We start from the raw sequence: 17,911 nt of genomic DNA on the forward strand, positions 1-17,911 counted from the left end.
TGCAAATGAATGGGCATCATGTTTTGGCTCAATTTTAAAATCTCAATTTTAAAAACAGAAAACTCATATCAAGTCCAATCTAGGTCTTTATTAGCAAATGTGCTAAAATTATTTTTTTCATTGTTTCATATCCCTCCAAGTTCTGGAAACAAAACGCATGACAAATAGGGATAATTTATTATTTATCAAAAATTCATTAGAATATTTACAAAGCATAAGTCATAAAAAACCACGCACACACAGCCTCTCTTTAAGACTTATTTTCTTTAAGACTTTTTCTTTTTTTTCCCTCTCTTACTCTGTGATTTCTTTTTTCTGCCCTCAAACACAGGTTTTGCAGTCACCATGACTACATTTCCCAGTTCTTCATCGTCACCACTTGAGCTACTGCACCCCTTTTTCTCTTTATGGTCTGCTGTCTCCATTGCAGAGACATTTTTCCTCTTTTTGCTCTTGCCTAAATCTCTGCTTTCCATTTCCTCTACTGAGGAGTCACTAGAAGTTTCTGAAAGATGCAAATTCCCAATAAAACCACCTCCACATAAATGTTCTTTTCTGGAATCTGAATGTTTTCTTCTCTTTCCGCTTTGGACTTCTGTTGCCACAGCTTGATGATTTCCGTAGCCTGCAGTACCTTCCCCTTTCCTTTCCTCATGCTGTTTAAGTTCAGTCTCCGTAACAGCAGCAGCCTCCCAAATTTCATCGGCTTCTTTTTCCTTTCTCTTCAGACAAGTCACAGCTCTGCGCAGCCTCTGACTTTTAATAGCTTGTTTTTCATGCTGTGCTAGTCTGAAGAATGAATCAATTCGAAGCTGAGTCTATCAAAAATAAAACAGAGAATAAAACAGAAAATAAAACCTTTGGATGGTTTTGTGATGGGAATTCAGTTATCTCAGCTATACTATAAAGCATCCCAAATTAAAGCAGGACAAAGGACTAATGAAATTAATATGCATGTAAATAGATGTGAACAATAAGATGCATTATTATAATAATACCTATACTTTATTATAAATTATGCAACAAGAACCTTTACAGAAACCAAATAATAAGCAAACTCCAGTGAAATTTTATAAACATCATGCTGCTGATGATTAGACATATGTTGCTATTTTCAACCCTAATACAGAGAATCTCTGTAGTGCTCTTAAGTATGTCCTTACAAACATATCCTTAGCTTCAAGCTGTTAAAACAACAGAATGTTTACTAAGCAAATGTTGTAAGTGCACTTTACATTTGCATATGCTAGTGCAACAAAATGCAGTCATTTGACTCAAGTTGTAACACATGCTGCTACGGTATAAAGACTTAAGAGTAGAACTAGAAGTAGTCACACACTGCCTCTGTGTTATTCAACCACAGATAGGCTTGCTGTATAGACTAAGTTAGTCCTCTATGTTCTCCCTAAAACTGTCTAAGAGATACAGACGCTTCCACAGGATGTTCAGTCAACCTGAAAATATATGGATCTAACTACGGGTTTTGGTATCTTTCACTCCTTTGAGTGAGAGAGAACCCAGAACACTGATTTAGATTGTGTATCTATCTTGCTTCTGGAAAAAGGAGAAAAGAATCTGACCTGAGGCGATCAGCTTTACAACTGACTTTCACAGTATCACTGGATGCACCACTATTCACTTTTAAGTTTTATTAAAGTTGACAGAACATTTATTTGGAAATTAGAGTAATATTATTAATAAGTACTTGCTCAACAGTTCAGTCTGCATTCCTCCTCAAAGGATATGGATAGTACCAAATGGTCAGTCTCACTTCACCAAAATCTCAGGGGCATTTTTATAAATCATTTTTAGAGACAGCATGCTGTCTTTTAAAAGTACTAAAGGCACCTGAGGTACCTGTAGTTTCAGCCAGCTCCAGAACAAACAGCAACCTGGACTAGAGATAGGTGCTCGATAGATAACAAAACTGGAAACCAACAGTTGAAATTATGTAGAGTGCCTCACAGCACACCCAAATCATATAGAAATGAAGTCTAGAGAAGTAAGTTTAATGACTTTTAAATATATATATTAAGATAATCCCAGTTTCTGAGAAATGTATTTTAGATTAAAGCCTTGCTGTTCCTTTTAAAATGCTTATCTTTTTTTTTCTTCTCAATCTTCCACTTACCCTTAAACTATACACAGATTTATACTTTACCTGCTGCAAATTCAGCTGTTTTATCACAGGCAAAAGGATTTCATCTATCTTTGTCCTGGTCCAGCCAAAGTGATCCTGACAGAAAGTGCAGAAAGTTAAGGATCTTTACAAAATGGCTATTACTAGTATTTTGTAAATACATAAAACGAAAACTTCTCAAATAAACAATGTCTGGAAGAAAGTTCTCTATTTCAAAGCTTTCTCTACTACAAAACCAGACAAAATACTCTAAGTTATTACAGCTGACTTATCTGCATGGTTCCAGTATTATGCTATGTATCTTAATCATGCTGTTACATCTCTATTACAGAACTTTTTCTCTAGTATCAACATTTCCAAAAGCGTGTCTCAGTGAAGATAGAACTCATTTGGCTATACAGTACTGCCGTAAGACAAAATACCTATAAATAAATCTTATTTTTACACTTGTACACACTGGAAGTTTCATTTATTGTTTGAAACACTATTAGCTCTGCATGCATTGCCATCTACTTTTCAACAATTCACTGCAGCTCAAGCTGCAACGGATCAAAGAAATAGACTTTATTGCAAGAAATGCAGTGAATAACTAGGGATAAAGCACAGACTGAATCAACATTTCTAACTAGGTTTTGAAACTTATTTGTGAAAGATGGGAAACATACATCAGGAGTGTGCAAACAATCCCACCCTAAGTCTAGAAATAGGCACAGCACAGTTACAGAAATATAACATCGCAACAAACTAGTCAGTCCAGCTACAAGACTCTCTTTGCATACAAAGTGAAGCAGCCCGCTCTCTCAGGAGGGCAGAGCAGCCCTGAATGCCACACATGCATGGCTGCATTCCCTTCCATTCCAGAGCTGGTGGTATGGCAGGAGAGCACATGCAGACGGAGCGGGGGCCCCCCTCACACAAATAAGATGTTAAGAATTTGACACTCTGTTACTGACTCACTAACTAGCCTTATGAACTTTAATCCGAGTACTTTTAGCTAACAAGTCCTGCCATACAGTAAAAGGATATTCTCTGATCTGCTCTACATCAGGCTTCCCCCAGGTGAACGAACCCCTTGTCTCATCCACCACAGGCTTCAGGTATGCTTCTGCCACTGCTGGATTTGGGAAACCTGAAGAAAGCTGCAGCTCCCGCAGTTTCTTCTTGACTTTGGTATCGTGTGGATTAGGTCTCAATTTCTTATTCTTCTGAGCCTCATTCCACCACTCACTGAAAAACAGAGGAAGGTATTCATTTGCCTCCATAAAATATAATTTGGTATATCAAGAGTCACCATGCTAATTTCAATAGCCTTAGTCTCCCTACTTCAGTTACTACGTGAGATGAGGTAGAAAATTCCCAAATAAAAGATGGCCAAAGGGACATACAATCTGAAAGTAGAAAAGACAAAACATACACAGTAAATGCAGCCATTTTAAGCCACAGCAGCAAACATCACCTGGATTCTCCATAAGCTGCTAAACAGAAGGCCATAAATTCAGCCTCATTTGGGGAGGATGTTCCACACATCATGATCATTTTTGGACATTTTTTGGTATGCAAGGACAAAAAAAAAAAAAGAAAAGAAAAAAAAGGACTTCTAACCATCCTTGCCATTGCCAATACAACTGGCTTGGCCCTCTTCAAATCTTGTTCTTCCCCACAGCATACCTGTCTGTCTCTTTCCAGGTCATCCATTCCTCACTCATCAAGTCTCTTTTCTATACGAGCAAGCTACAGCACCTTCTCACAAACTCAGGGAGAATAAACCTCCACTCCACTACGGATCCAGCTCTGCAATGAACTCAGAGGCAGTCGCACAGTTCTACAGCTGTTCTATCATCTTCATAAGTCTCACTGTAATTGCTGTATCAACATGTCACCTTATTTACCTGCCATTTCAAATAAACAAAATATGATGAAGCATACGCGAATTTTAAGAGAGGTTCCAAGCCATGCCCAGGAAATTCATTTAAAATCTCCATCGCTGTTACAAAGCCAACATTTGGGATGCCCTCAGTGTAGTCACTTCCAAGCAAGTATGCCAAATTAATTAGCTTGTTGCGATCCAACCCTGTAAAAGAAAGTGAGTAAACCAAATAAAACCAGCGGATTCAGCATCTGTTCTCTTACAAATTAAAAAAAATATATATTATTTGAAAGGCAAAACCCAAAAGGAACACAAAGGCATTAACTCTGTAAAATTACATTTAATTCAACATCAGAATTTGCTAAATTATATTCTGGAGCAGTATCAATATGCTACTGCTAGCTCAAGCACCGCCGGTTGTGCTAACTTGGCGAATCACAGAATCACTGAATCGTATAGGTTGGAAGAGACCTTTAAGATCATCAAGTCCAACCGTAAACCTAACACTACCAAGACCACCGCTACACCACGTCCCTAAGCACCTCATCCAAATGTCTTTTAAATACCTCCAGGGATGGTGACTCAACCACTTCCCTGGGCAGCCTGGTCCGATGCTGGACAACCCTTTCAGTGAAGTAAAATTTCCTAATATCCAGTCTAAGCCTCCCCTGGTACAACTTGAGGCCATTTCCTCTCATCACTAGTTACCTGGGAGAAGAGACCAACCCCCACCTCGCTAGAACCTCCTTTCAGGTAGTTGTAGAGAGTGATAAGGTCTCCCCTCAGCCTCCGCTTCTCCAGGCTAAACAACCCCAGTTTCCTCAGCCGCTCCTCATAAGACTTCTGCTCTAGACCCTTCACCAGCTTTGTTGCCCTTCTCTGGACACACTCCAGCACCTCAATGTCTCTCTTGTAGTGAGGGGCCCAAAACTGAACACAGTATTCAAAGTGCGGCCTCACCAGTGCCGAGTACAGGGGCACGATCACTTCCCTACTCCTGCTGGCCACACTATTCCTGATAGCCAACAGCATCCTGGCTTGTTTCTTGGCCACCTGGGCATACTGCCAGCTCATATTCAGCTGCTGTCAACCAACACCCCCAGGTCCTTTTCCCCCAGGCAGCTTTCCAGCCACTCTTCCCCAAGCCTGTAGCATTACATGGGGTTGTTGTGGCCCAAGTGCAGGACCCAGCACTTGGCCTTGTTGAACCTCATACAGTTGGCCCCAGCCCATCGATCCAGCCTGTCCAGGTCCCTCTGCAGAGCCTTCCTCCCCTCAAGCAGATCAACACTCCCACACAACTTGGTGTCATCTGCAAACTTACTGAGGGTGCACTCGATCCCTTCGTCCAGATCATTGGTAAAGATATTAAACACATCTTGCCAAAATTAAAATGTTACAATGTAAAGATCATTGGGAAATTCTGGGTTTCTAAGAGCTAAGAGATATTATTTTACATATATTTCTCCAATTACTGTCCTGTTCTCATCTAATGCTGACCTGAATTTAATAACCCCCGAATCAGAAATAAAAACATTCAGTTTGAATTCTAGTCCATAATATCAATGCCTCTGCTTCTTAAAAGTGTTCCCAAACTGGAAGCCTTTTGCTCTGTGCTAGTGCAGTTACTAAGTAGACCAAAAGAGCCTGTGAAACAGGCAGAAAGAAGGAATAACTCAGCTGACCAATGCTACTTGGTACACTATAAGACCTGAGGCAACTAGACTGATTTTCAGTGACTAGCTTCAGGAGTTTAGATTTAAAAAAAAAAAAAAAAAAATAAAATTTAAAAAAATCAGTAGAGAAAAAGGACGGATGTGTGTCTAAGCACACAAAGCAAGACCATCAGCATGCTAGTCAGGATATCCATCAACTGTCAAGAAAGAAGAATTGTGCAATGCATGGAAAAGGAGAAGTACAAGACTGCAGAGGAATGTGACATGAAGACCGATGGTGACTATTTTTCCCTAATAAATAAATAAATAAAAGCTCTGGTTTATTGCATTAATAACAGCTAAAAAAATCACACACATACTTTTACAGCAATCCTTTCCAAGTAAGCTACAGTAGCATACCTAAGTAGGGGAAAAAAATGTTTCATTCAATTTGCTGGGAGAAGAAACCAGACATATATTTAACCGCATAAAAATGTTGTGAAATTTTACATGCTGAAGACATTAAAATATTGTTTCAAGGTCTATAGCCTCTCAACTTTGAAAAAGTCAAAACTGATTTTAAAAGAGTTCTGCTTAAACAAGGCATAAGAAAAAGTTAAAATTGGCTCATATTTTCCTTAATACACTCTGTGACACTGAAGTTTAGTAGTTCAACATAATTAGCAACAATTTGATTAGACTGGTACAAGAGCAATCTGAAAGAAGAAAAAAGCTGTCAGTAGTAACTAAGTGAAAAATCTTTTACAGAGCATAGACATATGCCAGATCTTCTTCTAATAAATTATGTGTCAATACGTCCAAAATTAACTTCCATTTCCAGAAGACTATAAATCTGATGACATCAGAGTATAATTTTCCCGCCATGACAGAAAAGTCATGCTGATATTTACCCAGCAACTGGTACCATAGTTCATGCCTCCAGCCTTGATGATCATCACATTAACTCACTGTATTAAATGCAGGTGCCTGCAAATTCAGGGGTCATCTGGCAGTAAAACAGCAACCCAACTGAAAGTCTTCAGAGAGTCTCCAAAGAACAGGCATTGTAATAACAGACACACAAAATTCTGTAGAAAATACAACTTCAAAAAGATACATGGCAGCACTGTCTTATTAAAGACAACAAATCAATACCTGAGGCTTACCTAGCTGGTTTTGAAAATCAACATACTGATAATATTCCACATATTTGTTTTGACTGAAGAAATTTTTATAAACATGTCGTGCACCAAATAACCAAACATCACTATCATCGGTGATTGTCCCAGAGGTCTGATCAGTAAGGTCCAATATAGCACACTGTGCCTCTGCCTCCATCGGAGCTTCAATATACGGAATGCCAAACAGACGGAGAAGCTCCTGTAGGATGGAAAGAAAACAGTTAATATTTCATCTGAAGAATGAACTTCTATTATACTTCGGCTTGACTTGGAACTGCTCGATTCACACTCAGGAAGTATTTAATATTTCACAGCAAATCTTAATTTCCACTAAAAAGTGCCAAGCACAACTAAAAGTCAAGGGGCAAATCCCACTTACTCATCTCAGGCAGATAGTGCCACCTAAGTCAAGCAGTACTTGATCACACTATTACTACACAGTTTGACAATCTGCTATCTTAATTACACAAGCATACTTAAGTATTGTGCTTTCCATAACATGGAGAAAAGTCCATACATTACAATTATGTGGGCTCCATAAAAGAAAGATACAGGTTAAATTAAAAAAAAAAAAATTAGTCATCACCATAGCTCAGAAAATAGTATGAAAGCATATGAGAAACATTAATATCAAGCAGGAAACAGTGGGGAGACTAATCATCCTTTGGATGGTGTTTCAATATACGTGTATTTTGATGCATTTTACACAATTTGCTTTTATGGAATACATTATTTAACCTCAGTTCAATATCACACACACACTAGGTTTACAGGCTTGTGTTAGTTACACAATTTTGGATTACATCATCTCCAGAAATTATGCTTTCCATTTACTCTCCTGCTCCCAAGTTGGATGTAATAATCACTGCAAAACCTAAGGTGTAAAATTTATTAGATATATATTTGATATGTATACATATATCAGCACATACATACACTTTTTTTTCTCACTGCAGCTGGCTTTTGTGCCCTGACAAAGCCAGTCTCAAGACTTGAAACTTTTACAATGTAGTAATAAAGAGCAAAAGCACAAGGTCAAAACACTTACAACTATAATGGTGTATCTACCATTATATGGCACGTAATATTACAAAAGCACAATCTACCGGCCTTTAAAAAAATTCATCTGAAGAAATAAGTATGAGCAAATATTTAACAAAGGAAACAAAAATGTCAATTATTTTAAGACTAAATAATCACTTTTATGCAAAAATAAAAGGATTTATATATTTCTCAGAATTAATTTGTTAGAATAAGTTTAATAAATCATAGGTACTATCACTAGCCTACTATATTATGGATATGTTAACCCCAACATATTGTATTGCAAGAAGTCCTTGCATTAGACTGCATTAACCTTTAAATGCTAATACTGAAACAGAAGTTACAGGCTTATGCAGGTATTACTGGTGAGATTCTTTAAAATCAGCTACCCAGAGCACAAACCTGGGTTACCATACAGATTTCTTGTAAGCTGTTACCTTTTAATCCCTAGGAGAAATCACAATTTACCTAACACTTAGATTACATCAGTTCCATACTACTGAATGTAACTTCCTAATATTTTTTATTCAGTTTGCACTTTTCATATCAAACTGGACCAACGTTAAAAAGTTGGTGCTTAAAAAAATGTTGATTTATTCATAATTTTATTATTATTTTATAATGTTATAGCAGTGTTGTGGTTTAACCTGGCAGGCAGCTAAACACCACAGCTGTTCGCTCACTCCCCCTGCAGTGGGATGGGGGAGAGAATCAGGGGGGGGGGGGGGGGGAAGTAAAATTAATGGGCTGAGACAAAGACAATTTAATAGGACAGAAAAAGAAGGGAAAATAATAATAATTATAAAAGAATATACAAAACAAGTGATGCACAATGCAATTGTTCACCACTCACTGACTGATGCCCAGCCGATTCCCAAGCAGCGATCGCTGCCCCCTGGCCAACTCCCCCCAATTTCTATACTGAACATGACACCATATGGTATGGAATAGCCCTTTGGCCAATTGGGGTCAGCTGTCCTGGCTGTGCCCCCTCACAGCTTCTCGCTGGCAGGGCATGAGAAGCTGAAAAGTCCTTGACTAGTGTAAGCACTCCTTAGCAACACAACTAAAACATCAGTGTGCTATCAACGTTATTCTCATCCTAAATCCAAAACACAGCACAATACTAGTTACTAGGAAGAAAACTAACTCTGTCCCAGCCGAAACCAGGACAAACCGTTATTTAAAATTGTTGGAATTCAAGATTATGTCAATAGTTTCAATATTTTAAATCAAGCAGACTGAAGAAAACAAGCTCCTAAGATGAAAAAAGGTGACCTATAATTAAGCAAAATTACTAACAGCTTTTGAGAAAATGTTTGACTGGGGTGGAGGGAGGACCACATCATGCTATATCAAATCAAAATGACTACACAAATACCACCTGGCTTTCCAAGAACATCTGTCCTGTTACAGAAGCAGCAACACGTTCCTGCTGCTGTTTTTGAGCCTGAAGCATATTCTGCTCAGCAGAAAGGTCATTTTCTAATTCTTCTAATTCTTCCTGAAAAATAAAACAAGATTTTCATTATTTCAACAATTCAGGTATACTTAGTTAAGTAAAGCACTAAGACGCCAACTGTAATTATTCTAGTAGTATATGCTCCAGTAATTCACACTTGGAAGTTGTCATACTTTCTCTAATGCAGTAAATTATAAGACCAGAGATAGGTCTATTCATCAGAGTGCTAAAACCTTAAAGTTTCCCTCTGATTTCAGACAGGTTATGGTTAACCATTATCTTTAAAGAAAAATCATTTCCCATAGAATTAGATACATACATGAGAAAGCAATGAAACAGTAAGAAGCTCTCCAACAGTTTTCCTTAAAAACTACTTGGGGACAGAGCACTTCATTACTAGCTCAAAACAAATAACAAGGGGTTACCAAACTGATGTCTTGCCACTCATCTGCCGCATCTTTACCATCATCTTCTCTTTCAACACTCTGGTCGTTTGCCAACTGCACTTCAGACTCCTTCAGCAAGTCCTGTGTGACAATATCATGTCTGTCTGTCTCCACTTCCGGAAGTGCTGTTTCGTCACCCAGTTTTTCATCATATTTAGTAGGAAACTCAGCCTCATTACTGATTTCAGTATCCACTTCAATAAAGCTTCCTATTAAAGGAAAACAAAGATTTCAACTTCCTGCTGCTTGTTTAAAAACAGGTATTTGTATGCTTTTTTAACTTGGGCAGTGATTTATTTTTTCTATATGCAGTAATAGATATAAGGATTGTGAAATTACAGAAACCAAGTGGTTGACCATTAATACACCAGTTAAGTTCAATGTACACAACAGCATGCTTTCCTTACTCTCCATATTGTATACTCAGGTTTCAATGATAAAACATAACACCAAGGGGAAAAACATAGCTCAGATTTTCTTCCCACCTTTTGCATACATAGGAATAGATGTATTTTAAAGCTTTTCTTACTAGGAGAAAAGGTTAACTTCAATTGACTACAAATACAATAAGGTCCTATTTTCTTATCTTGTCACAGAATTAAAAGGCACATACCATCAGAATCACTGTCTTCAGACTGTGATATCCCTTCTCTTTCCTCCTCAGGACCTTTTGCTTCTGGAAAAAATCTAATATCCTTTGGTACCTCAGATACATTCTCTTCTGTTTGCAAAATTACTTCCCCTACATTTTCAGAAATTTTCAAGTTTTCCTCATTTTTAGAAAGGTCTGTTGTTTCAGCATGAATCAAAGCCCCTATACTAGTTTGTACAGGGGAACAGCTTGGCTCCTGCTTGCACAAGTTTACACCCTTATCTCCCAAAGAATTTAAGTCCATTTTGGAACCATTTTCTTCCTTGTCTAAATCTTCTTTGCCTTTTCTAGTACTGTCAATAGAAGAATAATTTTCAGCTCTGGATATACTGGTGTGCTTGGGTGTAATATGATTTTCTTCCAACTCCTGACTCTTTTGTTCAAATTCAGCATCTTGCATAATCACTTGTTTTGGCGAATGAATTGTAGATGTAGGTATGTTTTTTCCCTCCTTAACTTCAGGAATCTGATCTTCCTCATCTGAGCTACTAAGCAGAGAATCCTTCACTTCTGATCTTTCTGGTAGCACTCCGTCAGTTCTAACAGTAACAACTTCCTCCCTTTTATTATCATCACTCAGAGCTTGCTGAATTGCCTGTAGTGTTCTTGGAGACACACTGCCTTCCTCTGTTACAGATTGGTCCATGTTCAATCGTCCTGTATCTTCATCCCCCAGTTCTTCTTCTGAGCTGCTTTCTACCATAGCTGCATGGATAGCAAGCAAAGTCCGAGGAGAGGGTGGTGCTGTCACCACATTGTTATCTTTCTCTGTCTGCAACCTGTCAGATGCAACTAGCTTTGCATTAGGAGGAGATTCACTGATTTTATTCAATTTAGTAAATTCGAGCATTTTTGATGAGGGTCCTGCAGTAGTTTCCAAGTCTCTACTTGTAGCTTCTTTTGCTTGAATACCTGAAAGAAAATTTTTCGTTGATTTTTTTTTTTTAGTAAAACTGCTTTATACTAACATTCTATTTTACATAATGAAAATCATTATATAATGATTAATAAACCAGTTTTCTACATGTTTACTGATCACAGTTAATTATGTCTAGTAGTAATGCACATTTGATACAAAGTATCGGCTATATACACCTGTAAACAATATTCAGGTTTTTCTTAAAACTGACAGCTGCAGACTGCACACACTAAACAAGAGGTTTTACAAAATTAAGACCTGACATACCCTTTATTAGGATATAGTGAGAAGTATCTTCAGAGACTACCCTTCTAGATTCCACTTCTTTCACAAAACCACCTTCATTTTCATATTGTGTTTGGATTTCACCCGAGTGCTGTTGATTCAATTCTTTTTGTACATTTTCTATGCACCGATTGAGGTTGCTTTTCTTAAGCAAACCCCTAAGCTGGTACTGGGAAAAGTCATTGGACTCCTTAAAAAAAAAAAAAAAAAACAACCACACACACAAAACCAAAACAAACAACCAAGTCAATTTAAATAAAATGCCACTAGCTGCACCATTTAAGCAAGTTCATTTACCATGCTCTGGACAGCCTTTTAAGAGTTTCCTTTAAGCAGGTAACATTTGTCTTTTACTGAATGCTGCACTCCCAAGCAACAGCAACACTAGCCTGGTAACACACAATTCTAAAAGGTACCATTAAGTAGTTCTGCATGCTGGCTAAACATGACAAGATCTCAATGATGTGACCAACAAAACTTAGCTGGCTAACGGAGCTGGTCCCCATCTTAAAAACAGTGCAATTGTAAAACCATCCACATGTGGATTCTGTTATGATGATGCTTCTTAGCTTGTGCCCAAGTGTAAGCTATCATTTGATCCGACAAATATTGTACTTTTAAAATCTAACTGTGCTCTGAAAAGCTATTGTAGAAGCGGAACTACAGGATTCCCCATTTGTCTCCAAATGGCTTCAGTGACACATCTGCCTATGTTACAAAAGCCTTTTCCCAGCTGCCAGCTCCCCTAACAACCTGAGGGTTTGGAATTCAAGCTGTGTTCATTCTGCCTGGTTTATCCACACCAGTGGTATGTTCCTGCAATTGAAATCTTGTGCGTAATGCTGATGAGGCATGAGACCCAGCATGATTTTTTCCATTCTTGCCAAACTGAATTAGCTCTGCCAATTTTAGTGAAAATCAAGAGATAGGACTCTGAATAGACACATGGGAAGGCTCTGTTAAACAGTCATTATCTCACTGGGTTTTTTCCCCTCAACGTAACATCTCTTATTAAACAGGCCTGGGGGTAAAGCTTTCCAGATGTGATACTCTTATGTAGTCTTCATCTGCATTAATGGCAATAGCTCCATTCTGATGGCTTGAAAACTATTTTAAATATTACCTCTGGCATTGCTTCAAATAATGTTCTTTTTCGCTTTGTAAATTCTTTCATATCAGTCAAGATCTCATGTTTTATTTCTGGAGGCAGCTTGTTGAAATCTTCTGATTCAATATCTACAGAATTAGGATTTTCACATAACTCTTCCTATAAAAATGGAAAACAACATAAACACCTATTTTATATTACAGCACAGCACGAACAATAAAATATTTAGAGCATCATTCCAAACAAAGAAAAAAAAAAACCACAAAATCTTTGTTGCTACTTCCTATACTGTGAAGAAAACAGTTAAGAAAAAAAGGTAACTACTACCTAATAAAATAAAGTACATAATTATTGATGTATACTATATGGAGCAACATGGGTTTATTCTTTTTACAAAAAGATATTTAGTATAAATCACAGAAGCAGATCCTATAGCCTCAGCTAGTCTGATTTTATCCTTCCAAAGAGGTTCTCCTTCTGAATTCAAACTATCTCAAAGATAAACAGTATTTCCAAGAGTTTTTTTCTTTTTTTTTCTTTGATGAAAGCAGAGATAATTTTATTATTCATTACGCCTTCTTCTTAGGTTATGTATTTCTTTTCTCCTCTTCCCATGAGATCAGCACACCAGAGGGGAATACAGAATTTATCTGTGAAAACTCGAGGACCAAAGTGCTTCAACAGCAATTCATATTTGGAGAAGCATGGGAATTTTGTTAAATGTGCTGTCTTATAGGTGCATACACATGTGCACAAATTCATACATTTCACTTATATCATTACAAAAAACAATTTTGTCTCCACATGTCCAGAAAAAGTAGCCGGAAGAAAAAAAAAAGATACCGTAAGAAATTCCTATTCTACTGTATTCTAGTGGAGAAGATTGCATTTGTATTTCCTCACTAGTAGGAATTCATAGAGTACTGAAAATTAACTTGTTTGCTTGATAAGTAATATTGTAGGAATACTACAGTATACAATAGGAATACTTCCAAACACTTTTTTTTTTTTTAACCTTTTTGTTTGTCTTTTAAGCATGGCACACAAATGAGAGGATTGTTCACAGTAACAGGGCAATTAGGATGCACTTACCTGCAACATCTTTTTTTGGCTCATTCTCACTTCCCATTCTTTTTCATCTTCCTCCTCCGAGCTAAAAATCACAAAGAGAAAAAAAGATGTATATATTTACCTAGGAAAACAAAGTTCCTATTTTAAGCAAAAGGACATTACTCATCCCTTCACCGGGAAGTACAAAAATTCACACATGAAGTACACACACATATATATGCATATACATACAAAAACACATGCACACACATGTAAATACATACACAAGTCAAAAAGATCTGAACAGAAAGCAAGAAGGCAGACTATGTCAGTTAAAACTAGCTTGAGACAACTGTTGCTGTTTAAATCATTACCCAATTCTTATTTGGTCAGCATTTAAAGTATATAAAAGTATATATAAGATGTGCAAAGAGTAATCTAACAGATAGCTCCACATTCCCACTGTGTTATTTAAGAAGATGTCACAAGTTTGACAAGTACATACAAAGCCTACTTCTGCTGAACACATCTACGCTACTGAATGAGGAGACGCAAACCGTAATCAAGCTGCCACACACCAGCTACCCAAGCTTGAAAAATCAGTTCCATTTTGTCATATAGGTATGGCCACAGAGACTGAGGTAGCACTTTCATCCTTAAACATGAATCCCGTGTAGAAATTTAATCTGTGGGCTGAAAGCTTCTTCTGTTACTTTCCCATAAATAACTAAAGGCTTCTGTATCCAGAGCTATAAACCAAACTCTCCAAAAAGAAACTGAAATAAAATATTAATTAAAGAAATATACTTTATATATTATGGAGTCTCATGAGTCAAAGGCCTTTCAGCAGCATCAAAAAATGTGGTTCATACTTTTATCTGAGTTTATTATAGCCATTTAAGCTATTTTTCTTAATTCTACCTACCTGTTCTTCTCATCGTCCTCTAAAGAAGGCAATACATACATATCATCAATTTCTTGTCTTCGAACTTGTGTAATACTGGGCAAAACTTCATTGCTTAGGGAAAGAAAAAGAAAAAAAACCCCAGTGATTAATAGCTACATAAAAACTTACTTGCCACTTATAAACAAGGGGAAAATAATTTTTATTCTTGCCTTTTGCCCCTAAGAGCAGTTTTGATAACTTGTCTCTTCAAAAATGTTTTCAAGATTTTCTCTGTAGTTTTCCTGGAATCACTGACGGCGACTTCCTTTCTTTGTCTTCGCTTAGCCTGTGAAAATGAGATTAACATCAACGAGATTTTGCTGGATGCTGGAGATACACATCCAGTGAATTACTGTTATAATTCTGTGTGCTGAGTCTATGAACCACTCCTAACTCATCCTACATCAATGGGGACATAGCCTTCAGATCTTTTAAATCTCTCTATGTCAGGTTCTTCTGTGGGCCTCGGAACAGTTTTCAGCTTCTGGGTACAAATGCTTGCAAGAGCTGCATTCAGGTCCTTTCTGGAGCAAGACCCAGGCTTATGCCATCGTTTACCTCTCTACAATCTGGTTTCTAGGCAAATCAAACCTGAATATATCAAAAGGGAGCTGCTGCATGCTCCAGCAGCTAATCAGGACTGTGACTGCAAAGAACACCTGCACAGCAGTGCACTTCAAGCCCTCCATCCTCATGGCTCAGACCCATAAGCGGCATAAGAAGGAAATTGAAAATGGCTACTTAGTATCAGCAGATGTACATCCTATTTTGCATTGCAATGACTCAGCAAACGTCCTTACCAAGGTCTGTCTCTTCAGAAGCGGTGCCTCTCCATCAAAAACAAAGACAGGTCGAATTCGGAAAAACAGTAACTTGCAGAGTCGATGAAACAGAGTGAGGAGGTGAGCATTTTGTATGGAATTACCACCACGATCTCTGGCTCCCTTTATTGCTTGGTTTAACCAAATACTGATATCTTAAAGAACCGTTAAGAGAAAAAAATGTGCTATCTTACACATATACCATATTAATAGTTCCTATAAAGTGCACATATTTGAGTGGCTTTTTCCCACTGTTCCGGGCTTGGCTTATAAAAACTAAGATTATCCAAATACTTGTGAACTTCAGAGAAGAATAAATTCTTGCCCCTATCACCCTGGACAAAAAGCAGAGTTGAAAACAACTGTGCAGCAAGTAGTACCTCCCCAGTTATTTTTACAAATAAATCACAGAATCACAGAATAGTATAGGTTGGAAAAAACCTTTAAGATCATCAAGTCCAACCATAAACCTAACACTACCAAGACCACCACTATATCACATCCCTAAGAACCTCATCCAAACATCTTTTAAATACTTCCAGGGATGGCGACTCAACCACTTCTCTGGGCAGCCTGAACAGTAACTTCTTTCCACATCTTTCCAGCATTTAACCAAGTATATATGATAGGAAAGTTGATGCAAAAGTATTTAAAACTGTTTCATCTTATAGTCCTACTGAGAGCAGCGCATTTATTTACAAAGCATAAAATCCTATAGCCCAACACTTGTGTAAGGAATCTACTAAATGAGTCTTTTTTAAAACATAAAAAAAAGCTTAGTATTCCACATATTATAAAACATAAAATCTACTTATCAAAATATTGTCACGATTTAAAATACTTTTTAAAAAGCTAAACACAATAGATCACGTAGAAATAAGTGAAATAGTTAACCCTCCTCACAAATTTGGTTCCTCAGCTTTACTTTTAAAGGATACCAACAGCAAGAATTTTTCCTTCCAGCGTTTCTGGGTTTATAGGTCTCCCAGCACATTCAAGCAGTTTCCAAAGTCCTTGAACTCCCATTGTCCTTTCTCAGCTACTTTGAGAGAGAAGAATCTATGAGGAACAAAAGAAGGCATAACCCAATGATTATACAATCCACGTATGCTTTATGAACGAGCATGCATTATTACTGCCAACAGAAATAACGAGGCGGGCTGCGCTGGGGAGGGGAGGGCACCCCGCCAGCCCCGCAGCCGCTCGGGCCGGTTCCGGACGATTCCCTCAGCTTTCGGGACATGAAAAAGCTTTAAAAACTCCGGTCGAGCGCAGCGTTACAGCTGCTCGCCGGCCGGCTGTCAGACAGCTCTAGGAGCCTCGGCTCTCTTCTCTGCAGAGACGGCCACGCTCCCAGACAACCGCCCTCCGCCCGCGGAACAGGCTGAGGCGCTCCGCGGAGCCGCGCCGACCGGGGGAGGCATGGGGGGCCCAGCCCGAGGGAGGGGAAGGCCGCCAGGCCGCGGCGGGGCAGGGGAAAGCGGGGTGTCCGTCGGAGCGGGGCTCTACCTGCGGCGACGGGCGCGGAGCAGGTGGGCGCCCGGCGAGCGGAGCCCGGCGCGGGGACGGGGACCGGGCCCGGCCGCCTCAGGCCGCGCAGCCCCCCGCAGCCCCGCTCCGGCCCCACGGCCTCCCCGCGCCGCGTGCGCGTGCGCATGCGCCTCCCTCGCGCCGCCCCGCTGCCCGCCGGGAAGTGCAGTCCGCGGGGCGGAGCCGGGCGCCGGTGCCGCCCCGGCGAGGAGGTGCTCCCCCGGCCCGCTCGCCCCTCACACGCCCCGGCGTCGCCCCCCCGGTGCCAGCTGCCATGGGCGTGCGGGTCCCTCTGCCCTCTCCGAGGGACCCCCGCGGCCGCAGCCGCAGCCGCCTGTGGCACATCCCAGGCGGAGGGGCCGCAGCGGCGCACCGTCGCCTGAGGCGGGCGGGCCACAGCGAGGAGGCCGGCAGCTGCCCGGAGGTGAGGTACCGAACACAACATCGCAAACAGCAAAAAGGCCACAAATCTTTTTTCTTTCATGTTTTTGGCAACACTCAGCCGCGTAGCCATCTCTCCGACTTCTCAGAAAATGAGCCAGAAAGATGCCAAATGGCACAGGTAGCACAGGCCTCTCAGCGTGACTTGCCCAGCAGCCCACGCTCTCCCCGCTCTGCTCCCACCACATCCCCAGTGCCTCTCCCTGCACCCCACTTCTCCCACCAGAGAAGCCCTAGGGAAAGTTGCAGGCAGCCTTTGCTACGTCCCAGCAGCAGGACCCCGAGGACATGCATCTTCCTTTTGCTAATGCTGGAAGAATTAAAGATGCCACCTACTTTATGATGACATGGGGCCATCTCCAAA

At 39.6% G+C, this 17,911-nt stretch overlaps 1 protein-coding gene across 2 annotated transcripts; it reads right to left on the reverse strand.

Annotated features, from left to right (window-relative positions):
• Positions 1 to 68: 68 nt before the first annotated feature.
• On the reverse strand, positions 69 to 17,232 carry ERCC5 (ERCC excision repair 5, endonuclease). Of its 2 annotated transcripts, none has more exons than XM_072849901.1 (16): positions 17,086 to 17,232; positions 16,515 to 16,635; positions 15,556 to 15,731; positions 14,926 to 15,041; positions 14,735 to 14,827; positions 13,852 to 13,912; positions 12,775 to 12,918; positions 11,634 to 11,841; positions 10,409 to 11,359; positions 9,775 to 10,004; positions 9,272 to 9,391; positions 6,829 to 7,042; positions 4,067 to 4,211; positions 3,167 to 3,367; positions 2,162 to 2,246; positions 69 to 818 (listed from the first exon to the last, which is right to left on the reverse strand). In XM_072849901.1, the coding sequence occupies exons 2-16, from the start codon at positions 16,600 to 16,602 to the stop codon at positions 267 to 269; spliced, it is 3,384 nt and encodes a 1,127-aa protein (XP_072706002.1). In that variant the 5' UTR covers positions 16,603 to 16,635; positions 17,086 to 17,232; the 3' UTR covers positions 69 to 266. The 2 variants fall into 2 exon arrangements, with proteins under 2 accessions (XP_072706002.1, XP_072706003.1); XM_072849902.1 differs by having other exon boundaries at positions 679 to 818; positions 2,162 to 2,236; positions 3,210 to 3,367.
• Between the last annotated feature and the right edge of the window lie 679 nt (positions 17,233 to 17,911).

Source organism: Ciconia boyciana, chromosome 1, assembly GCF_034638445.1.
Source record: "Ciconia boyciana chromosome 1, ASM3463844v1, whole genome shotgun sequence".
Lineage (NCBI taxonomy): Eukaryota > Metazoa > Chordata > Aves > Ciconiiformes > Ciconiidae > Ciconia > Ciconia boyciana.